At 42.1% G+C, this 24,852-nt stretch overlaps 1 protein-coding gene across 4 annotated transcripts in view; it reads left to right on the plus strand.

Moving 5' to 3' along the window:
- Nucleotides 1-24,852, plus strand: part of DENND5B (DENN domain containing 5B) — a 104,493-nt gene that overhangs the window by 26,891 nt on the left and 52,750 nt on the right. For 2 of the 4 annotated variants that reach the window (XM_066183872.1, XM_066183874.1), the window contains exons 2-3: nt 16,429-16,494; nt 20,707-20,816. In XM_066183872.1, coding sequence (XP_066039969.1) covers nt 16,429-16,494; nt 20,707-20,816 — 176 coding nt within the window. The remainder of the gene's footprint in view (nt 1-16,428; nt 16,495-20,706; nt 20,817-24,852) is intronic. The other 2 variants (XM_066183873.1, XM_066183876.1) reach the window with 1 other exon arrangement.

Consider the following 24,852-nt stretch of genomic DNA (forward strand, 5'->3'; position numbering starts at 1 on the left):
GTGAAGGCTTGCAAATGAGACTCTTCACTGCTGTTCCCATGGTTACACTGGAACAGAAACCTGCTAAATAAGAGCCAGAAGGGCAGACAAAAATCTAGTAGCAGTTGCTGTCATTATTGCAAGTTTATAATTTCCAACTTATTTCATTTTCTGTGCAGTATTTTCTTTTAAAGTGGAAGTGTATCTTTGTGAGGATTAGTGACTGGTGGTGTTGGAAAACTAGAAGATGATGGAGACACACCCCTTGGAAAGAGGTTTTTGTTCTGCTTGCAAGGGGGTTTATATTTTCCCCCTTTACCAGTTAACTTAAATCGCAAAGCACTCTGTGTGCGGTTCTGAGAGACAGGTCCTGTGCTATGGGTAGGTGACTTGCATGGGAAGTGTGAGCCAGCATCAATGTGCACCTTCCTATCAGATGCTGGGAGTAATAAGTGGTATGTAAACTGCTATTGTGTATAAATAATACATATTTAAAGCAAACAGCCATCAGTTCCTTGAGTGCTGGAACAAATGAAGCCCAGGTCTCCTGTGGATTTGCCTTGTGCGTGATTGATTTTTGCCATCTGAGAACGGGCACAAGCATTTCCTCAGAGCTGGGGCATTTTGTGGGGTTTCCCTTGTGTCGCATCTCCCGGGGGAAAGCACACACGGCACGGCTGGTGGGAGCTGTGGTATCCTCCTCCCTCTCTCGTTCCCACCCTACAGCCACCTTTGGGCTGCGGCAGAGTGGTCTCCCCGGTTTCACTTCCTGTTCAAAAGCATTACCCTTGTGAAAACATCCCCAAGCCTGTGGCATGAGTGCAGGCCAAGTCAGCTTTTGTATTGCAAAAAACCCAGAGTAATTAGACATTCGTATAAATAGCAGTTGAGGACACGTTGAAACAGAACGATGTTTATTCCAGATTCTCGCTGGGTGCCCGAGTTTGCCTTGCTTTTTAGGTTATTGCAAAAGGTGGATAGAAGATCATTGCAAACAAGGAGCAGAAAAATCTGATTATGATCACATAATGCAAGCTTTCCTGCTCTCTTTAATGCTGTTTGTGACTCAGGTCATGTGTGAGTAAAGAAATATGGAGATTGTTTATGAGGGACTGAAGGGGAAGCAGCAGGACTACAAATTGGGGATTGGGGTTCTGATTCCTGTTCTGAATAATTTCAAGCTGTGTCATGGTATGGTGCCTACCGAGGCAATCCATGCTTCTGTATCAATGGCAATGTGTCAGGAACACCTGGAGCCGTGGGGTCAGGAACAGCAACAAGCTGTTGGGGTGTTGGGAGGGAGTGCAGCAGTGCAACAGACTGTAGCAATACACCCCTGTGTGGTGATCAGACCTTGTGATGCATTGATTGCTTTGGTTGTGGACTCTGCTCTCTGAGTCAGCCTTGGCTCTGTCCTGTGTTATTCCCTGGCACCAGGGTTGGGGTTCTCTCACCTCCTGCCCTGTGGCTGCCAGGGAGCCAGCCTGGCTGTGTCCTGCCTTGCACTGCCTGGGGACTGGTGCTGGCTTCTCCACAATATCCAGAGGATAAACAGTTTCATATAGTGGTGGTGCTCTGGTGCTGTCATTTCTGGGATAGCCACCCCAAAGAAAGACAGTATCTTATGTCCAGCCCTTGACCTGAAACCTTTTCTAATGAGAAGAGACTTGAGGTCAATGTCAAAGGCATTTTGTTTTAAATTTATTTTATTAAATAAATCACGAGGTTGAAATGCAGACAATACAGTTGCAAAGTTGAGAAAAGCAGGTGAACGGGGATGAAAAGAAAAGCAGAGCTGAGCTCTGTTGGACACCTTCTGCTTAGCCAAGAGCTGACTATACCTCCCTGCTTTGTAGATCCTTGTTATCCCTCTAACCCATCTCCCCAAGAATCAGCCAGCTGTGTGCTGCTCTGGTACCTGGCTAAGCCTTGTGTCCTAAAGGACTGATGGCAAATCACTAGAGCTTTCCATATCAAATCTTCTAAACCTAGATGAGATGTAACAGTGATCAATCCACCTTGCATGCTTTGAGGTTTCACTCAAGACCAGCAAAGGCTCTAATCAGTCACCCGAAGTGATGGTCCATTTAAAGGTAACTTGTGCAACTTGGTCACGGGGAGCAGTGTAGCAAAGGGATTACCACAGGCTCACTCCAGTGCCTCTTGTCTGAGGGGTGATGGGTCGATGGATGCTCTGCTTGTCCTGTGCTGGATCTGAGGCTTCTGCTAAGCTTCATCTGTAACAATGTTTTAGCAGTAATGACTTCCCAGCACCGGTGCAGTAAATAACTCTGCCATGGTGAATTTACTGAACTGTTTATTGACGGTTGCTGACTGCTAAGAGACCTTTCTGCCCTGTCTGCTGCTTTCAGGGAAGTGAAACTACTGTTCCAGAAACTGGTGGTTTATTGGTGCTCATCTTCAGATGCTTAAAATCTTCTTCAGTCTTTGATATGGTTATATTTATGCAGACACAGCAAGTCTTGGAGGTAAAATGGGGAACTTCAGAAGGACTGTTAACTGCATGGATAAATTCTGAATTTAAAATTAGTAACACTTCTGTCTTGTCGATATATAGACATATAAAAGTTCACTTTGTACCTCCCCTCCCCTTTTGTGTGTCCATTTTTATCTTTTAGGATAAAAATTCCTTTTTTTTTTCTTTTATCGTTGTCAGTAGGACTGGCTTTTGCTTTTCCCTCTGTGTAAAAGCTATTGATCAACTGATAAGGAAAGAAAGGTGTTTAGATTGTGACCTGAGGCTGCTTTCTGCATGGCCAGGTCCTTCTACACAGTTCCCCAAATTACTTTAAATGCAAAGTTCCTTTGGTCTCCACCACTTTATTTGTTATTTTGTATTGGATTTTTTTTTTTAACAAAAGATGGCCTATTGCTTTTTTTGGAGTGTTGTAGGTGACATAGAAGTAAACCTAAAATGAGAAATATCTCTCTTTAGATGACTTTAGTTGCTGGGATCTCCTTTGATGACTAGACACATCACTTGAGAGATACCACACAGAGCCTTCTGTTAAATGAGGGCTGGTTAGGAGGATCCCAGTGCATGTGAAGCTGGGCAGGGAGCAGACCCCAAGTGTATTCATGGACTGACTGAAAATACAGCTGGGTAATGGCTGGGATTCTTCTTGCATGTCTGCTTGCAATGTACTAATGGTGCATTTCTTTTGCTGTGCAGCAAGCCATTTTTTGTTGATATCACCTCTTTTGGAAAGCGGGAGAGGGAAATTTAGGTGCAGTCTCTCCATACTCTAGCAAGCAGAAAATTGAACACATTTTTCATGCCTGAAGGCATGTGTTCTACCTCTTATTTGGTGTTAGAGCAGCTCTTTAGAAAGGAGTTTGTCATGGTTTAGCCCCAGCCAGCAACTGAGCCCCACGCAGCTGCTCGCTCACTTTCCCCTGGTGGGATGGGGGAGAAAATTGGAAGAGTAGAAATGAGAAAATGAGGGTTGAGATAGACAGTTTAATGGGTAAACTAAAAACAGCCTGTGCAAGCAAAGCCAAAAAAAAAGGGAATTCATTCGCTGCTTCCCATGGGCAGGCAGGTGTTCAGCCTTCCCCAAGACAGCAGGGCTCCAGCATGCCTAGCGGAGACTTGGGAAGACAGATCCAAGCCTCACAGCTCACTACTGTGAGGAAAATTAACTCTACCCCAGCCAAAACCATCACAAAGCTGTAGCTGCATTTTGTGAGGATGCTTGTAAAACACTTGAAGCTTTTTTGCTTGCCGGATCAGGCTATGCAGGGACTGGAAAGCAGGGAAAGTGGGGCCTCTGCTGTAGGTGATAGGGGCAGGAGCCTTGTTTCTGGTGGCTGAGGGAGGAAATGTGATGGGAAGGAGCATCCTGCAGAACTGAGGTGCCCAGGCCAAAGGAGGAGTTACTTAAGAAATCCATAAACCCTCAATCAGTGAGCAGCCAACCCTGCAAGTGCCAAAACCCAGGCTTTTCTTAAATATAGAAGGAAAATCCTACGGTGCTGTGTCCAGTTTTGGATATGGGTTTAAAGACTTTTCAAAGACCAGAAAGCTCAGCAGTGTTACTTTTCCATTTAATCAATTTTGTGAAAGCCTGAGTAATACCAGCCTTGCTGACAATAAGTTTGTGCAAACAGTTCACATGCGGCTTTTGGCTCCATGCATGAGCTGCCTCCAGGAAGATGCTGGGTTCTGTAATTCATGTCAAGAGACGTGTGTGGAGTTCTGCAAACAGGTGATATCCGAGATCAAATCAATAGATCGCTCCTGAGCAGGAAGCCTTCCTAACAGGATACCCCTCTGCATTTTAGAAACAAGGGCAGTGTGAGGAAACCAGGGTCTATATGAAGGCTGGAGGCTTTTCTCTTAGGGCTGGAGGAAAAAGAGATGGGGAAAAATATGCTCCATGAAAGAATACACTGACTGTCTCTCTGGCTCTGAAAAAAATCTGGTGGCATTCTGCTTGTAATCTTCCCCCCAAAATACTTTCTTTTTAAAACTCCAGCTCTGCCCTGGGTAGGGGGTTTGCTTAACACAAAGCATACACTTCCCCTGTGGCTTCCTTGAGCCCAAGTGATGGGGCCTGACCAAGTTTCATCTCACACCTTCAGAGCCAGGTTGGCATCACTGGCTTTTAGGATTTGCTCTGTCCTTCTGTCTCATGCTGGGCTAATTTAGCCTCATCTTGGTAAACAAGAAAAGGGTCCTTATTCAACAGATTTGAGCTGGAGTGACTGCAGCTGTCGTCTGGTCTGTGCACAAACCAATTTTGTTCATTCCCTCGCCTGGCAGGAAGCCTGAACCAGAATTTTGTCGGGTCTAATCAGCATTAAACCAATGTCAGAGGGGCTGCAGCAGGCTGCTCTGTGGCAAGGCAGGAGCAACAGGGCTGTTTGGGAGGGATTAGCCTAAGTCCTGCTTGGGATGCAGCTGTGATAGGAAAGGCACTGAAGCTGTGCAGAGTATTTTTTCTTGGGCTTTCACAACAAGCAGCGAACTGCCAAAAAAACTGGCTTCCCGGTGAGAAATCAGCATGATTTACTGTATGTGACCATAGATAAAAAAGCCAGGAGAAGGTGCAGTGTCCACAGAGCTGTAGTATCCAGGAGATACAAATGATGCCTTTGAGCATGCTGGGCTTTCCTCTCCTGGAGAGGCAAGGCGGCAGACAGTGAAATGAGTTCAGTGTGTGGTCTCCAGCCAAGAGATGATGTTAGTGACGCTGCTGCTATTGTTGTGTTATACCATAATAGATGTGTTAGTACTAAACGACCTGAAGATTAGGAGGTGGAAATATTTTGAAGTGAAGACCAGAGGCTTTGCAAGGGCTGATTCATAGCTCAGGTTCCTCACAGACTCTGTTTTCCTGCCTGGCATTTACCTTGCAGGTTCACAAGTGCCTCCTGGTTTGCACTGCAAGCATTAAGTCAGAGAACCTGCCTTATACTGTTTGCTCCAAAGATGCTGAAATATTGATGTCTTACTTTGCTCTCCCCTCCTTACAGCTATTGAATTGTCCTTGTAGTTTTTCATCTCAAAAATTAATTTTGTCTTGCTCCTGAGCACCATGATTTGGCTTTGAAGTCAGCCCTGCTTTAAACAGGGGCATGGACCAGATAACCTCCAGAGGTCCTTTCTGATCTGGTTATTCTAATACACTCAGTCCTGAACCCCCTGCTTTTACAGGGACATATTTTGAATGATTCTACAGCTGAAATTCTTCATCTTCCTCTGTGATTGTCTGTGTATGTGCTCAACATTAGTTATCCCATCTCTGACTGCAGCTATAAGAGTTCTTTGGGAACAACCTGAAATGGGCTCATGTATTATCCACAGCAGGCACAGCCTTGCTCTGAATGCCTTCTAGGCCTCCTAAACCTCTGCTAAATATGAGTCTGCCTAAATTTGCATGTCAAAACTGTTTTCTTGTACAAAGCTAAGCCCAAATGAACTTTTGAACCACATCCCTGCCACATGCTAAGTGTGTTTTTGTTGTTTCGGAAGCTCATTTAGGGGGAGCGAGCAGACCTTCTGGTCTGGGGTGTCCCAATTAATTATAAGCTATACAACATAAGAAATCCTCCTTCCTAGGGAAAAGTCTTTAGCAGCAAACCTGTCTGAGATGAGTGAACTGAGACACAGGAACAGAGCTGCTTTCTGAATGCTTTCATCACAGAAAAAAACTCCTTCAGGTCTCAGTGAAGAAAAAGGAATCAAAGGCCCAGCCTTGCTTTGTGCTTACTGATACATGATATGGTCTCCCTTGGCAGTGTCTGATGGCCTGAAAAATTTAGTGGGTGTGAGATTATTCCTTAGGCAGAAGAATATTAGCTACCAGCAGTGCCTTCTGGAACACCATTTTCCTAGAGGAAGGTGAAATGGTTTGGGGCATACTCTTAAGCAGAAGTAAAAGGTTGAAAAAAACCCCCAGCTAAACAAAAAGATCATCAGTTTTCTGAAAACTTGACATCCAGCTGGGTACTAACAGAACTGGATGGGCTTTGAAAGGAGCCTCCAATGCACATCCTCAAGCAGTCACTGAAATGGATGGAAAATATCTATGAACCTCTCCAATTCTAGTAGTGTTCAGTTTTTTGGTTGTGGTTTTTGTTTTCGTTTGGGGTTTTTTGTTTTTTTTTTGTTTGTTTGTTTGGTTGGTTTGGTTTTTTGTTGTTGTTAGTTTTTTTGCTAGTCCTGACTGAGAACATCCTGACTTGCATGAGGGCTGGGCTGTTTAAATGAGGTAGGGCCAGTAACAGAAACTAGATTTGCTGTAACCCAAAGCACCTTTTATCTACTGTCCTTGAATACTGGTATTTTTTTTCCTAAACAACTTACCACTTTGAGTTTCAGAGTCTTTCTGTTAGTCTATGGATATTCAAAAATTGCTTTCCCCAATGCAGTTGTTACGCTTGGATTCTGCAGGGACCTATTTTTCATGCCTAATTATAGGCAGTGTGCTCTGCTGATGGCTAGTGTCTTCAGGCTGTTATCCTGGAATTGCCATCTCTTGCCATTTCTAATGCAAGAGGTGGGTTTTTTTTATTAATTTGGGGCGTTTGACAAGTTTGGGCCCCCTCCCTGTGGGAGCACAGATGGCAGCTAAAGGGATGCTGGAACGATTTTACTCCTACCTTGGTGATGACAAACCGGGTTTCGGGAGAGAGTGGCAAGACTCTGTAAATCTGTTTGAACTTAACCCGTGTCTCTGACAAATGTGGAAGGGATTTGATGCTCTCCCTGTGATGGTCAGTGCTGAGGTCAGAGGTCCTGCTTGCTTACTTACACTCTCCTGATTGATCATTACGTCCAGGGCTCCCCTCCTGTCCAGATTTCAGTGTTGTGCTTTCTGCCTCTTCTGCCTCGGGGCATCCTGTGAGAAGTGCAGAGTTGTTCTTCTTGTCAGGGAATTAATTCTTCATCTTCAGCTAGAAGGACCCTTCAGGAAAATTCATAGAATGATAGAATGGTTTGGAAGGAGCCTTAAAGATCACCTGATTCCAACTCCCCTGCCATGGACAGGGACACCTTTCACTAGAACAGGTTGCTCGGAGCTCTATTCAACCTGGCCTTGAACACTTCCAGGAATAGGGCATCCCCAGCTTCTGTGGGCAACCTGTTCCGGTGTCTCACCACCCTCACAGTAAATTTGAGCTGGTGCAGCTCCTTTCTCCATCTTAAAGACCACGTGTGGTTTCAAGTTTTGTATGTGCCAAGTTTGCATAGCCCAGGGGCTTGAAGAAAGGGACAGCTTGGACTTGAAATGTCTGGAGGTGCAGCAGTTTCCAAGTTCATGATCTGACTTTGGAGTTCTGTTTTCTGTTGAGGATCTTTGCAAAGCTTTGTGTTACTTTTTGTTTGGAATGCACAGTACTGTGCTTACTTCCTGAGCTACAATCTTTCTTATAAGAGCACAATTTCCAAATTATTAAGTAAAAGAAAGGTTAGTAAGAGGGAAAAACTGACTTCGGGCCAGAATAGAAGTCAGTGCTTTTGCTTCTACAGGTTAACAAACGGTTGCAATTAAATACCTTTTCAAAGCAGAAAATAAAGACGTAGGAAACATCAGTTATTTTAGACAATATTGACTTTATGGCTTCTTTGACATACCCTGATAGTTCAGGGAGATACAGCAGTGTTGTTTGTCTAAGAAAGTGCAAACTTCTGTCAGAGTCCACTTGCATGACTATTGTGGGGTCATGTGAGTCTGCATGTTATCGTTTGGGTAAGGCAATTGCACTTTGATCTAACCTGGAAAGGGAGCTCTACCTGTGTGGGGCTCAGGTTTTGCTGCCATTAAGTCACCTGCTCAAGATCTCCTCCTGTGGGCTGCATCAAAGTCCATCAACTCTTTAGGCAGGGAGAAAGCGGTGGGGAGGTGGGAAGGTGATGTGGATTAGTGCCTTTAATGCAGGATTGTTACATCTTCCCCCTTCACTGTGAAATCCGAGTTCCTGACCTGAATGAAACAGGGTTCACTGGCTTAACCTGCAGCCTGAAGCAGCTTTGTTGGGAAGCAGCAGTGTAAGAAAGAAAGCAGGAAAGGTGAGGAAGATCTCTAGATAAACACACCAAACAGTTTACATCTCTGGGATGGGTGGCAGAAGGATGTTTCTTTAGGGAGGCAGTAATTTGGGAAGGGGTTAACCAGAAGCACCACCAGTATACACAGTTCCTCAGGCTGTTTATAAATGGATACTCTGATGCTACAAAATACAGATTCAGGTTGAAGTTTCATATTTCTGCATTAAAATAAGTCACATTAAGGCTGTCATATCAGTATAAACAGAGAATAAACCTTGCTGAATTCAAAGCCTGGGGTGAAGTCCTACTTTAGCAAGCAGCCTTTTTCAGAGGCAGAAGCAGCATGTTTTGGAAGCTTTGTTGTTTTGGCTCATAAATAAGTTGAGCTAGAAGTTTGAATGTTTTGAAGTTCTTTCATGACCCTTGAATTTGCAGCTGTAGGATGTATATGAATGCTCAGATTCCTTTAATCTCATACATACATAGTGGTTTTGATTTCAAAGGGGAATTCTGTTCCCCACATGCACCTCCTGTTCTTGTGACAACTCGGAGACCAGCTCCGTTGGACTGATTGCCTCTATACAAGTGAAGCCCTTGAAATACTCATTATAGTCTGCTAATCTAATAATAGTGAGTCATCTTATAGTCCTTAACAAGAAAGTATTTTTTCATCCTGATAGTAAAACTACAGAGTTTATTTTAGCAAATATCCTGTAATACTCGTGCTCAGGTATCCCATGCTTAGCTTATTGCTAGCATCTGTGTAACTGCTGAGATCTGTATCATTTGTTGTCACAAATTTTTTTTTTAGCTTGGGTTTTTTTTCTTGTTTGTGCTGCCCATTTGAATATTTAAAAAAAAATTGCTTCCTAAATGTAAATATTTAATGCAATGCACACAGACCTGTTCACCTTTGCATTGAGGAGGCATCCATCAGGGAGGCTCCTGGTGTATTCTGCAGGTTGCAGAATAAATCACTGCAAACCTGTCAAACCCTGAAGAGGTATGCAAATGCCTGCGTCTCTTTAATCTGACATGTGTGTATCCTGCCTGATTTGAGATGGGAATTTTAATCCCACAGGAGCAATGCAGGAACTCCTGATGCTGCTGCATCGCTGTGCAGAATTAGGAGCCAGCTGGTGTCCAGGTTTGAGGACTATCTCTATTGTTGCTCAGGCCATTTTGTGGAAGAGCCCCATGTGCAGGGGGCAGCTTTTATCCTGGAGCAGAGTGCTCCTGCCAGTCCCCTCTCTTTGGGGGAGAGGGAGCACGTGCACATGTGTGTGGTTGTGAATACCCTGCACGTGTGCTCTTTCTTACACAGAATGATGATCTTGAGTTGGTGTGTTTATGTTTTATAGGGAATGTTGAATGTTGAGTGAAACCCATCCTTAAGCACCCAAAATTACTCTCTTCTGCCTTGATTTGAAGGAATAACAGCTTTTTCATAACAAAACGACAATGCTCTTGTTTTTTTGCAACAGGATGATCACACAAAGACACCACTACTTTCAGTTGTGCAGCCACACCTGTACATTGTGTTATTCTCTTTCTTTTTTGCAGGTACTTCCTTGCATTTATTAGACCTTCCAGACCTTTGTGCACTCACAGAAAGCATAGGTACTGAAGTGCGTTCAGCTATGGTCCGTGCCTAATGCAGCCTTGATGTGCTCAGTGTGAAATGCTCCGTTTCTAATGTGTAATGTTGAAACAGCTACCGAGGCTCCTAAACAGCATGGAATGGTTTGCCTCATTAGGTGAAGCATTTTATTTAACTCCATAAAATTCCACTTCATGCCAAAGGAAGGTGTAAAATACTACTATAACATATGTCACGTGGAAATAACAGGAGTTGTGTGCAATGGCCAGGAAAGTTCTGGTATCTGTTTGAGGTACCTCTAAAGCCTTGGTTTTCAAGTAGATCTGTAGTTGGTGACAGCTCATGCTTATATAAAAATTGGAGCAGCAATTACGTGCCTTCTACCTATGTTTTTTTGGCATGCCAATCAACCTGGGATCCAGGCACCCAAAGATTAGTGGATTAGTGGTGAAGAAGTAACATTTGTTTAAATGCCAAGTAATTTTAGGTTTATTTAGATCTCTGTTCTCTGCTGCTTTCATCTCTACTAACAGGGCACTGAATAATAGGTAAGACATGCACTTTGTTTGAAGGTGGACTTCAATTTCTTACTCTTTTTTTCTGTGCATCTCTCCTCTTTCAGAGTCCCATTGGCTCTCTTCAGCTTGATTTCAGGCCAGGAATTGCTCCCTGTTCCCTTCTGTGGCTCTCTTGGGTCTTTTTACCTTTCGTGTCTAAAAACATTCCTGAAACATATGCCATTCTTAAATGGATATCTACTGATAGAGGGATTTGCTGGAGTGGCAGTAGAAATGTGAGGGGAGAAAGGGTGAGACACTGGTTTTCATTGCTGAGCTTTGGTAAAGGGGAGACTTGTAAGGTATAGAGCCTTTTGCATTCTCTGTGTTCTTTAAGAGGTCTTGTTGATGGCGGTGGAAAGTGTATCCCAGGGTTTAAAGCTGGGTTGTTGGGAGACCAAGCAACCCCAAAACACACCTGAGAGAAAATCTGGTAGAAGCCTTGAAGCAGTGTTTTTGAGGCACAGGGGTCAGGACTGCACTTGCAGAATGGCCTTTATTTCCAGATGTCTGTGGGGACCAGTGGGACAAGGGAAGGAAGGATCTGAGGGGCATTTGTGAGCTGCACCCAGAGACAATTACTTTTATGGCCTTTTTGAGTGAGATCCTGCTTTCCACAGGTGCTTTGGCACCTGAAACTCCCCAAGGCCTTAAGGGAAGGCAGAGGATTTTGTTTCTGGCAGTCTTTGTAGGGATCTGAACTATATCTAGAAGCATGGTAGAAATGATGCTGTGCTTTGAGTTTTCCACCTGGAATCTAGTTTGGATCCAGAAATTAATGTTTGTCCGAGCCTTTGCATTTGAATCCTGAAACTTTACAGTGACGTGGTGATTGGCTCCTGGTGTCAGCTTTTTGTATTTTCAGTAAACCTGGAAACTGGCCAGCAAATTGGCAGGAGTGGTAAAGCATAAATCTGGGGGTTTATGTTTTGTCTGAAATAGGGCTCTGCTGCAATGAATAAAACTTAAAGCTGTATCTAACTAACCTAACTGGTAGAGATTTACTTAAGGTTTACACAAGCATAAAGAATATTCCTCATGTGGCTTACATGCACAGTTGCTGTGCACTGATGCACTTAATAATCCCTTCTGTAAACTCACTGGCATTCTTCAGATTGTAAACAAAGCTGGTGTTGTCTAACACCTATAGAGATGTTTGTGGAGTAGTTACAACTGATCTTTCTTCAAGATGGTATTTTTTTCCATTTAACAATGTTCTAACACTTCTAGTTGACAAAACTCCATTTTCCCCCCCAAAGCTAACAATAACTGCATCATGCAGCATGGTGTATAAATGCCTTGGTCCTTTGATGACAGCTTCGCCCTCTTTCGAAGTGTTTGCAGCAATATGCTGATCTCCAGTTTCTGTGGTGCAGCTGAGAGCAATCTGCAGATTGAAATGGTTTTCAGGTAGCTCTTAGGTGGAAGTACCAGCTTTTAAGGATGAATATGGCTGTGTGGCCAGCGCATCCTTGCCTCTCTGCAGCTCCATTCCTGCTTGCCACCCATCTCCAGCCGGAAGCTCTGGTAACTTCAAGCCTTGCCTGAGGGCTCTTGTGACTTTTCAGCGTGCAGAAGGTTTTTTGTCTTTTCTTCTAAAAGGATCTATTTGTTGAAAACTGGCAGAAGACTGGCTCTTGGAGACTGTCATAAGGACAATTCCTTATTGGCAGCAACTTATGCAGCAGTTGCTCAAAACTCCCTGGACTAAGTTTGCACTCCACAAGGGAGTGCTTTCTACTTTATGCCAGTGAAAGAGCTCTGTTGGCTGCAGGAAGCAAAGCTCTTTCTTTGCCTGACCCTTCTCATCAAGACCACATATTAACTAAGTTTTCATAAAGCTTAGCAGCTGCAGCCTTTGACAGGTGACAGTTGCCTTCTTGTAACCCTTTGCTTGTAAAGGGTGTGCAAAAGACATAACTCACTACAGTGGGGAGCCACTTCTGGGCCCACCCTTTCTAAATCCTACTTTTGCCCCACTAAGGAAACCAGCTGTGTAAATCTCACAGGTGTGGGCCAGCTCTTTGAAGGGCTGCAAAGAGGCTCTCCCTTCTCAGGGTGTTTTAAGTATCCATCTTGAGTGCCAGCGTTGGGTTAAGGACTGTGCTGTTGGAAGAAGAATCTTCCTCAGAAACTGGGGATAGCTTCCTTCTGGTGCCAACAGCATGTGGGCAGTGCTGAGTAAAAACCAACCATAAGTTCCTTGTATCCTCTGTGTGCCTCAGCACATCAAGGGGTTGTTCTTGGTGACATCAGCGAGGAAGGGCTTCCTTTATCTGGAGAAATCCCAGTGTAACATTGCTGAGTCCAGGGAACTGAGATCTCAAGCTTGTGTGAGGTGGATAAAAAGAAAGCTAACCCCGTGGGTTGCTTAGCTGGATATTCAAGCTGCAGTGTGGACATCTTCATGCTCTGTTGATATCAAATTTGTTTAGTACTGAAAATGGTACAGGCCAAATTGTACTGATTTGCAAGGTGAGCTTAATTAGGATGGCAGGAGATGTTATATAAATGCAGCTTCGGTGAAACTGCTTCTGACTTCAAGTAACAAAACACCTGAAACTTGCCATCCTGATGAGTGGAGACTGATATGGCTGCATGATAGTATGTGCATTGCAGAGCGGTTCAAAAAAAACTCAATACAGCCCAGTTTAAAAGTAACTGAATAGACTGGAATTGTAAAAATAAAGCAGTTTCTTCCTGTCTTTAAAAAGCCCCAAAGCAAAATTTACTGAAAAACTCCCCTTTGTTTCCCACATTGTTGCACACAAACATAAAGAGTAGCAGTACAGGGATTTTTAGGATGACAAGTTCAACTTGGTTGTGGGTTTTGGTGGGGTTTTTCCTTTCCTTTTCTCCAGAAATACCAACTATAACAAAGCAGATCTTGAGACAAGACTCTGGTGCTACCTCTGTCACAATGCGGCAAGGAACAAAACCTGTTTAATTTTGGAGTCAGAAGTTATATTGGTGAGACTGTTTCCAAAAAACCAGTCTGAGAATGCAACATCATATTCTACCACAGAAATTGGATGCATTTGAACTTGAACCCGTCCCTGTAAATAAGTAGAAAGCACAAGCATGAAAGATGTGCTGTGCAAAAACCCTGACTGGGCACCTCATCCTGGATTCTGTCCATGGAGGGAGGTGAACACGTGAAACAAGGAGTGGGAAACTGACATTGCAGTGGGTAGGAAACTGTTCAGACTTCACAGGGAATGTGATGGCATCTAAAATACCTTCATTTTCTTCACTGTTCAGCCCAAGACTGCAGTAGTCAGGTGCCTCCAAAGCCAGGGATCCCCTCGCTGGACTGGCTTTAGCATCCTGCTGTGTTTAAGGACCTGAGCCAGTGTCTTATTCCTGCTTGAACATTTGTCACTCTGCCATCATTAATGTTCTTTTGGGAACTGAGAGCTGCATTTCAAACTCTTCAATTTCTTGTGGGTTAGGTACATTGCTCATGTCCTTTGTAACCAAAAAAAAACTTAGCAGGCAGTTTAAGAATAATGGCATATGAAACTTGAGTTTAAATGAACTTTTCATTGTCGCTCAGATTGTTTTCTCTATTAGTAAAAATGCTCATTCGTTCCATATCAAGTATTCAAAAAATACAGCAGATTTGGATGTAAACATGCAACAGAATATATGCCACTTGTATGTGAACAGTATAGGCCAAGGATCTCTGGGGCATGTTTTCCCTAGATTGGGAGCCCATACTGTCTGTAAAGGCAGTATGAATAGTATGAGTGCATTCCACATCTTGATTTCTACAGAAAATAAAGGCCCAAAGTATAAATAATTCCCTGCATTTATAAGTCTGGTTTTAGACCTGCTTCACTGTTGCCTGCTAATGCCTTCAGCCTTTGGAGACAGACTCCAAGGTAATTGTGTAGGAGCACCATGCCTAGAGTACCTGTTTATTAAACTCTGCCTGCTCCACTGCAAAAAATCACCCAAACTGACATAATTTAATTTGTTGCATTTGACAAGATTATAATGCAATTTTGATGTAAAAGGGATGGTGTAATTCATACTTACTCGCTAATGTAGTCACATGTCTGTGATCTCTTGGCAGTGCGAATTCGGGGTAAGAAAGCTCCTTTTTAGTAGAATTTTAAAAATACTGCATCTTTTCCAAGTGTAATTAATTTGTGGCAATAATAGTTTTTCATTACATTGTGTTTGTGTAAAGAATTAGGCTGTACAACACAGGGGAGTGTCCGTAGCTCTGTATTTGTATTACTGTTGTCAATTTGACTTCCTGTGCAGGAGTTTTTACAAAACTTCTGTGACTGTTTAGCCATGTGATTGATGATAATAAATGGTCAAATACTGAAATGGGCATCAAACCAGAACGTGTCCTAGATCATCTGATTGTACGTTGTTTCATGGGTTGCTCCTTTTCATTCTTTCTATTGCAGAGGTGGTGGCTACCTCTGTGGAAGCTCAGTGCCAAATTCCCTTTGAAGTAAAATCTCTAGGGGAGAGCTGAAAGGACAGCCTGGCAGAGAGACTTGTGAAGGTAGTGTGGATATGGGCCATTAGCAAGAGGCATCTCGAGTTTTGACAATCATTTTGTTTCCTTTATTATAACACTTATGCAACTTTTTAGTTCAAACAGCTCAAAATTAGAATGAAATAACTTAAGACACATGGGGTGGAAAAACATCATCCTGCAGATCTGAATGTGGGCTATCTTCAGGTGCCTCCCAAAGAAAAGAGAAAATTATCCTAAAGTAAAAATTCACATCTAAAAATCTCTGTTGAAAGAACTCCTGTGCTCTCTGCGGAGGGTTACCCTTCCAAAAAATCTGGCCCTGGCAGAACTCTCTGTGTCCCCTACACTGATGTCTGGATTAACAGCTCGAGTAGGAGGTTGTAGCGGAACTACTCTGACTTTACACCTAGAGAGTGAATCACCAGAGAGGTCACTGGTATTGCAGCTTTAACTTAGGAGCCAGCTCTATAAAAAGAGATTTAGCTTGAGGAGGATTGTGTAATGCCTTTGTGTAGTGTGTGAATGCGACTTTTTTTGATGAAGAAATGCCAAGGCATCTGTGAAAACATTTTTGTTTGTCTGCAGGAGATGAGCAAACCAGTTGGAAGAAGCCTCAGTTAGACATGCTAGCAGGAAGCTCTGCCTTTGGAAGTGGTAGCTGTTGCTGTAAGACATCAAAAATGTTCATCCAGGTTCTAAACATAGCTTATTTATTCACATTTTAGTCTAAAAACACCCAGTTATGAGATAGAAATGATGAATAAAGCTGTTAGGTAACTTGAGTAAGTCCTGCAAATGGCGTGCAGTACAGGATTGAAGGTGTAACAACATAGCTAACAGCATTATACTAAATAAAACTTCTTGAGTTTAGTTCAACACTAGCTGAAGGACTGAGGTGTTTTTTCCCCTGAATTTCTCAGGCTCTGGAAGGGCTCAATATGTGAACAGAGATGTCTTTCATAATAGGGAAGCTGTAAAGCAGCATGTTGTTTGAAGTACTGAGAATTTAATCTTGTTACTAATTTTGACAAGTATTTCTACCATGTCTGTCATTGCATTCAACACCTCTATAGTAATCCAGCCCTGGAAAGTTTTATTTATCGTGTGGATTTACCCTTTGGATTACTTTGCCAGTAGCGGGGAGAAGGGAGATTGCGAGGGGGAATATTTAAGGTCTGCTTCATATTTTTTTCCCTTCCCCAGTACATTGTGTATCTTTCATCAAGCATTCATACTTGCTTTTTTTTTTATTTCTGTTTGTTATGTTGTGTAGTCTTGTACCAATATCTGCAAGCAGATCTCCATGGCAAGAGCTCAGACACTGCAGACAAAACCTCAGGTAAAGAGGGGTTAAGGATAAAACAATGATCAGGACCTCTCTATTTCTTTATTTTCAGTCTTATAACTCCTCTTGAATCAAATTAAAGATCACAGATCAAAATCAAAACCAAAGCTCTCTACTTTTTCATTCTTTTACCTAATTTAAATCAATATTTGGAAAAATTTGTTCTGTTTCTTGAAGCTCTCTTGGCAGATGTGGTTCTCCAGCAAAATCCCACTAGTCATGTCAATATATTGGTGGAGAGGAGACTGTGCTAGATCTCTGTGCTTAATACACTGAACAATCTTGTATGAGGCCATTTTAGAGGATACTTATCCAGAAATCTAATAAGGCTTAGATTTCCCCCTTCCAGAGAGGACTGAAAGGTTCAGCTCCACCAATTTCTGCTACAGAGACACAAAGTCTCCTGACACTTCAAGGAAGCTTATTTTGTAGTCTAGTTTTAAATAACAATACTGGTGAGGTTCACATAGCACACCGCCCCAAAAATTTCAAAAAATTAGATGTATTGATAGGATACACATCCCCCTGTAGTTTCCTGCTTTAATATGATCCATTCATTCCTTTACATATTGGCAGACAAAAAGCAGGTTAGACACTGCCCTCCTCCTCAGCCCCCCAAAATCCATTGCCATCTTACAGGCAACTCAGATTTTAAAACTTTGAAATGAAAACTGTTTTGTCTGCCTTGTCCCAGTCCTCCCTTTCATATCATCACCATCCTCTGCTGTGAGATTATGAGAACGTGAGGTCAGAAATAAGAAGTTTGAGTTAATGTCCTTGAACTCTGCTCAGCCTCTCACTGCCCCCTTGGCATCCTGGGGAGGCATGGAAGAAAAGCAGCAGAGCAGTTTCTGCACTGCTTAAACTAACCAGTCCCTGAGCCTGACAATTAACAGCTTGCTTGCTCCCCAGCCAAGCACTGTTGTTCCTGTGCCCACATTGTTTTCTCACTCACACGTTGTGTATTATTTGCTTCTCGTGCAGGGTCACCCTGTTATTTAATAAGCTTAACAGAATTCCATCTGCAGCGAGAGGACATGGCTGGGTGTGCTGAGCACTTTTAATTAGAGGTAGCTGTCACAGAGGTGGTCACCACGAGCACTGTGCATAGCTGTGCTCCCAGTATGTCGCTCTAAAGGAACAAAAGATATTTTTGCCCCTGTAGTCACAAGCATTCCTGTCTACATTCCAGAGCTTGGAAGGAGTGACAGATAGCTCACATTCCCTGGACCAGAGGGTGTGGGTGGAAGATGCCTGTGCCTATTTGGTACAAGGCTTTGTGTGCCTCTGTCACTGTGACAATTAATTGAAATGGATCTGTTTGAACCTGAAGATCGCTAAATTTTTATGTAGGATCACTTATGAAAGTCATCATGATTAACAACTTCATGGCTGTAGCTGCATTTCCCTAGTAATTATATCTTTCATCCAAAACATGGATCAAGCTTGTTTTATTATTTTGAGCAATCTTTTTGTTTTGGAACGAAATAAGCACAGTTTTTTCTTGATCTAGCACCCATCGTTTCACCATTTGCTTTTAACTTGAAATTTAAATATCTCTTTAAAAGCCAGCTCCTTAAAGGAAGGCACAAGTTGTTTAAGACTACCATTAACAGGATGTAGTATCCAAATGAAATGGAAACTGAATCTGACACATTTTACGCAATTTTTGAAAGTACTTGAATTTTTTTAAAATATCCTGGAAGCAAAAGGGTTCAATTCAAACCCAATTTTTTAATTTGCCTCTGAGAGGCTGCTGTCTCTGTAAGTTGTGCTGTTCGCATGGGCAGCACGGATCAAATACAATATTCCTGTCCATATTCCCAGTACTGTTATCTGGCCGTTAGTATTTTAGCAAACGGTTTAAATTTGTAATTGAATATTTGGTTCACTTTAAATGTGCTTTGCTAATCCTGTTTGGAAAGTTAGCAAAGAAGCACTTAAAAGCACGTGGGTGGTTTAATGAAAATTCACTGTTCATTTGGAATAACAGCTAAGTAAATTCTCTCTGCCACATGTGACTCAGCAGTTCAGAGCATCAGGTACCCTTCAGTCCAGATCCCTTCCCTCACGTTTGCCAAGAAGATTCTGCTCCCTGTGGTTCTCTTCCAGCTGCTTGTCAGTGTGGAGCTGACTGTCGTGGTCCATACCTCTCATCTGGTTTTGGTGAGAGTTGGGATGTTTCCTGCTAGTTTGAGCTAATGATGACATTTCACCCTCACACACAGGCTGCTCCTGTCACATCCTTGTGCTGTTTTTTTCCTAATTTATGTATCTCCTCTAAAAGTTTGCTCAGCTTGTCTTTTCATGAGGCAGCTTTGTATGGAGGGTGCAATGTCATGTCCTTTCAAGGTAATGCCAGGTTGATTTACTCCAGTGTGGTGTCTTGGCTCTTCTCTTTTCCCTCATGATCGCTGATTGAGAGAATTGTATTTTCTCTATGTGTGTTTTACCTTAAGTTTATATTTTTCTTAAACCACCGGAGTGGTAAACTGCAAGCACTGCAGAGACTCTACAAAGGTAAGTTGTTTGTGCCATTTACTTTCCTGGATAAAATGAATCCATGTTGTCAGCCTACAGGGACATTGTAAACTGCTGGTTTTGGGCAGCTGGATTTCTTAAAGCAAAGCTTATACTTGATGATAAAACCTTTTTTTAATTTTTTTGTCATGAGAAAGGAAACCTTTAAAGAAATTTAAACTTCCGCAGTCACTTACTGTTAGCGGTGGAGAACTTGATGAAGTCATCCAGATATTCTCTTCTAACTTTTGGTAGAAGCAACCAAATAAATTTAGTATCAAATACCTGCCTTTCTGCCAAGTCACAGTTTAAGGTAAACTCTGTCAGATGTGAGAATGATTGAAGATCTAATTGGGAAATCACTTCATGCATATTTGTTTGATTATGCGAGCATTTTAATTACTGTTTGATTCTAAGAGCTAAAAATGCTGCTGAGTATGTCTAAGTACATACCCGGAGAGAAAATTTTTGCTGGCTTTGCTTGCTGGGATCTTTATTTTGTGAAATTTTGGGAATTGGTGGATGACACTGTGTCTTTAATGGATCTGTAAAGAACTTTTGGACTAAAATAAAAGGTTATTCTACTGTCATGTTCTGAAATAGAGAAATGGTGTCTGTTTTTGGTGTACTTGTCTGAGCTTGTATCTGAGCATGAGGAGGATCTTAATAGATTATCAATCCAACCATTAAACCTGGCACTGCCTTTTTACTATTAAAACATACCCCCAAATGCCACATTCACTTTGAACACATCCAAGGATGGTGATTTGATCACCGTGATGCTGTGATGCGTCTAAATCCTGTGTTCAAAATAAGTATTGTATAGAAATAACAATATCTCTAAAATCTTAGAGATTACTTTGGAAGGAAAAGGTTTTAAAGCCCTTCTCAGGATGTACTTGCATGTGAGTGCTGTTGGAAGAACTGGTTTAGTGTGATAGTGCAATAGATGGTCATTTAATTAATAGATTTTAAAAACGCCTTGTTTTGATTACTGTTTTGCATGCTGTAGACAATCCAGTGGGGGGAATTCCATTAAAAATATCACTGTGAAATACAGTATTAACATGCTGATAACTGGATGCATTTCTGCTTGAAGTCTAATTTCACTTTTCCTCTTTGCACTTGCTGGATTCTTTGTGTGGAAAAAGTCTGTCCTTGAAATTTGATGTAGAAAAAATAGATGTTTAATTTTCACACAGGATTTGTAATACAAAAAAGATGATCTCTAATGAATCCTTTAATAATTTATAATAGCCAAGAGGTACTCATATTTTTTATTGACCTTAAAGACAGCTTCTAACAAACTTGAGGGAAAGTGCTCTTTCAGAGACTGAGTAGAGTCATCTCTAGATACTCAAGCTATAGGGGAAGGCCAAGAATCCAGTTGATTGCAAGGTCTTTTTCTGTAAAATTTCAGCAGTGACTTTTCTCTTGACAATATATTTCCATTCTGTTAATACTAAACTGGCAGCTGTGTTGCAACTACAGTAAGATTTTGTGGAAAGGAGGGTAAGGTCAGACTGAATGGGAATCTTTTCTGTTTCTCCTTTAGAAGTAGTATCTTTGTTGAGAGTCAAAATGTCTATCAGATTTCACAAAAAAAGAAAAGAAAAAGACAACCCAAGCCAGCTCTCTCTGAAGCCTCACTGCTGTTTCGAGTCATTATTTCTTCATTTGTTGCAGGAGAGAATTTCGACCAGAGTCCCATAAGAAGAACCTTCAAGTCCAAAGTTTTGGCCCATTATCCTCAGAACATCGAGTGGAACCCCTTTGACCAGGATGCCGTCAACATGGTAGGTAGAGAAAAACTCTTCTCAGATTGTTACCTGACAGCATCAGCTCTCAAGAGGTTCCTGGGTGGTTTACAGCCAGCCCTCGTGATGCTCTCGTGATCTCGTGGTTGTGGTGCTTCTGCTGGGACTGAGAGCACTCACTGGGCAAGCTACGTGAAAAGCTGTAGAGGAAGAGACGTTGTGAAAACACAGAATACTTTCAGGCACAACAAAAGCAAAGTGCTGCGTTTCCCCCATTGGTTCTAAGTGTGCTGCGTGATGGAACAAGTCTAAGCAGCAGCCCAGGGACTGGGTGAGAAGGGGTGTGGTCACCCAAGATACCTTTCCACAGGTAGGAAGGAGGCAAACCAAGGGATTCTTAAGGTACTGATATCAATGTGAAGTTTTTGAATACAAAACACCTTGATTCTGCCGACAAGGGAAAGAGGAATCTTTATGCAGAAGCTGGAACTTATCTAAACTACAGCTTTTGCTGGGTCATCACTTTTAATGGGCACCTCTACACCAATCCATCTCCCGTACATCTTTTTCTGCTCAGTTACATTTGGTGTGAGCATCTGTGGGACTGAGTACCGTGGACTGGGAAGGGAGGCAAAAACAGTTCCTGGAGTGGGGGCAGTGACAACTGAAAGACTGATGATCCACTGGGAGTTTTTCTGAAGAGCTGGTAATTAAAGGATGATTCCAAAATCACCAAAGCACTCGTTAAGAACATGATCTGACAAAGACAACAGATTACTGGTATTTGAGCTTCCTGTACAGAAAATGCCATTTGTTCCTTAATTTAAAAGTAACGGAAGTAACTGATTGTTGTAACAGTTACACTGAACAATATTATCCCTTCTAGCTGTTTTCCAAAATGTATATTGGGTCTAATTCAGTGTTGGAAAATTAGAGAGGCCCTTCCCCCAGTCTAGGTTAGATGAGTTCTGTATTTGAGGAAGGCAGGACAGCACACTACCTGCTTCAAAACAACTGACCTCATTGTATGATGCAAGTGGGAAGTCAGGAGACTCTCCCGGCCCTCACCCAGCAGATAGAGGTGGGGAATATATAAAACCCACATTAAGTTGGCTTTTGCAAATGCAAAAATGCATTTGGAACTTCCCTGCAGTCATGAAGGTGTAGAAATCTGGAGTTCATCTCAATTTCCGCCGAATTTTATTTTTAGCGTTCTGCCAAACGTTTAACACAGAAGGAGCTGGAAGTAGCAGTGACACAGAGAGCTGATACTGTGGCCCTGCACTTGCCTAGAAAGGCAGAGATGAGCCCAGTCCCTCCCTCTGCCTGCTAACAGCTGGGGATTTCTGTCTTGTGCTTCCAAATGTACACTGCTGGAGTTGGGGTGGTATTTGGGCTGGTCTCCACATCACTTTGCTTATACAGAAGGCATGAAGGACTCTGAGCAATGCTTTGTCAGCAGTTGAGATGGTAATAGCTCAACTGCCAAGGCTATGTATGCCTTTTAGTTCTGCCTTTGCATTTTAGGGTGTTCCAGTATGAAGTGATGAGGGGTGTGCAGCGGGAATAAAGCAGTTGGAATTGCTGTGTTATTTGTCTCTCATGTTACAGTGGAGAATGTCTAATATTCATAAAGTGTGATCGCAGTATCAGACAAAAATGGAATACTGAAACCAGCAAGAGACCTATTAAAATAATTGAACTGAGCTGCATTGAACACATCTTTCATTTGCAATGTGTCTTGGAGGAAAAAAAAGCATCTACTATCAGCAGCAGTATTTAATGATCTTTTAAATTATCTTTTGTAAAACTTTATTGTTTTGATCTGAAACATCACTTAAAGTAATACCCACCTCCACAGAATCCCTTGAGGTAATTATTGGCCTTTCTGATCTTGCCTTGCTGCATTAGTTCTGCCTGTGTTTGCTTTATGTGAGTTTCTAGAAGCAATTTTCCTCAGAGAAGAAAATGCATAAATCCTTGAAGGTTAACTTGTGAGAACTCTGGCTTTGCTGGATGCCTGAGGAATTTCAGTTGCCTTCTGGAACCATCCTGTTGCTTTAAAAATAGCCCCCTGAAGTCCCAAGCAATCAGGCTGCCAAAGAGTCGTGTTTTCTCTCTGTTTCAAAGTATGTGTCAAAGTACAGAGTTCTCTTTAACAGGGAATTGTCTTCCCCCCTGCTGTTTTTTGTGATTATCCCTGCCTAACCTCACATACTATCTTCTGTGGCCATTCTGCACGTAAGTGTTGTATCAAACTGAAGTTCTCAGTAGAGAGATGCAGAAATTTTTAGAATATGAGCTTCCTATTTTAGCTCTCTGATTCATCAAGGTATATAAATCTTTGCCTGTATTTCTGAAGTTCAAGGAAGCATTATCTGTTTAATGTCTCATGTACTGAAATAAAAGAATTAAAGGTTCCCTGGTGGAATTTGAAGGAGCAGGCTTTAACACACAAATAAAAGCATCTTTCTCTCCACCCCCTCACCCACAGTGCAATTTGGGTAAGGAGCTTGCTGCCACAGCATGTTGTGAACATGAGAAATTTGTAGAGGCTTAAAAAGTGAAATGAAGAATCTAGTGGAGTAGAGGTGGTCCAGAGGGGACCTTTGGTTCAGAAATACCTGCAAATGATGATGGCTGGGAGAAGATGGAGGTAGGGATTATGGGGTGTGTGTGTGTCCTGCCTCTGTGCTTGGGGAAAGGGCATCTCCTACTTAGGACATCCAGAGATGGGTTATGGGTTAGTTGAAACATTTTATCTATCCTGGTGCAGCTTCCTCTTGTTTTTACAAACCACCTTGGTTATAAGCTTTATTGCAAATATGATGCAATTCCACGGTTTTCTGCTGATGGATGCCTTTAAATCTAAATAGACAAGTGCTCAGGAAACCAAAATCCTGTCCTTTGATCAGTAATTTCAGATAGTTTTCAGTGTTTGTACAAAGATGCAATGCAGGCGACTGTGTTCTCAGCATTAATGAGCCAGATTCACACCAGCAGGCTAAAATTTCACTCCCCTTAGCACGTCCCATGTGGCTCTCCAACTCTCCCGTGTCATGTGTGACACAGATGAGATGGGAAGTGATTGATGTCCGAGGCCCTAAGATGAAAGTTTTCATGCATTAACCACAAATTCAAAGCTTTCTCTATTGCTGGAAAATGATTACAGGCTCTTCCTTTTGATCTTAGCTTCTTAAGTGACTCCTGGTCATTCCTCCTGCCTCAGTTCTTCCTATCTTTTTTTTTTCCCCTCTTTTTTTTTTTTTCCTGTATCCTCTTATAGGTCTAACAACAGCAGTGTCTCTGGGCCAAAGTTTGCAGCCTGAGTCTTAAAAGGTCAATATTCTGCATGTGTGAAGTTGTGGCTGAAACTTAATAGACGGGCATCCCTTTGTGTGTGTTTACCCAGTATATAAAGGATGAGGAATAATAATTAAGGCTTGGAGGAAATTTATTTAAACAGCCTTCTGAAACTGTCTCAGCTGATCTGAATTTCCCTGATGCCTGTCTGGGTCTGATTGTAATAGTATATCTAATTTGCTTGTCCAGGTATTTTTCTGTAAAGTGAAGAAAAATTAATCTCTGATAGCATTGAGATTTAAGCCTATGATTTCAGCCTGGTTGGCTTTGATAAGGCTTATAGCCACCACTTGAATGCCCACATTCTAGAAATAATTCTTTATTAAGCAAGCCAAAAATGAGGTTAAAAGATATATTTATTGTGGAGAATAAATTTAAATAAAGTGTGAAACAAGGATTTTTTACTACTTCTTTATTGGAGAAGCCTTAACCATGGCACTGCTGTTAATGTCTCAATAAAAATTATAAAGCTCTTGAATAAAAATGTGGCTGCTCTTCAGAAATAGTTCAAGCTGCAATTTCATGGTTTGTGTCAGCAAAGCCCATCAATTGAATTAAATTCTTCTGCCAACTCCAGGCTACTTATTTCCCTACACATTACCTTTTTGAGCAATACATAAGAGCTGTCCTAGATAATTTAGGGGCCTGATAGCCTGTTGTGGAGTCTGGACCACTTGCCTAATTCCCAGCTATACCAGGCTGTTGTTGAATG

The sequence above is a fragment of the Chamaea fasciata genome, unplaced genomic scaffold (assembly GCF_029207755.1).
Source record: "Chamaea fasciata isolate MVZ Bird 193981 ecotype frontalis unplaced genomic scaffold, bChaFas1.0.hap1 SCAF_5, whole genome shotgun sequence".
NCBI classification, from domain to species: Eukaryota; Metazoa; Chordata; class Aves; order Passeriformes; family Sylviidae; genus Chamaea; species Chamaea fasciata.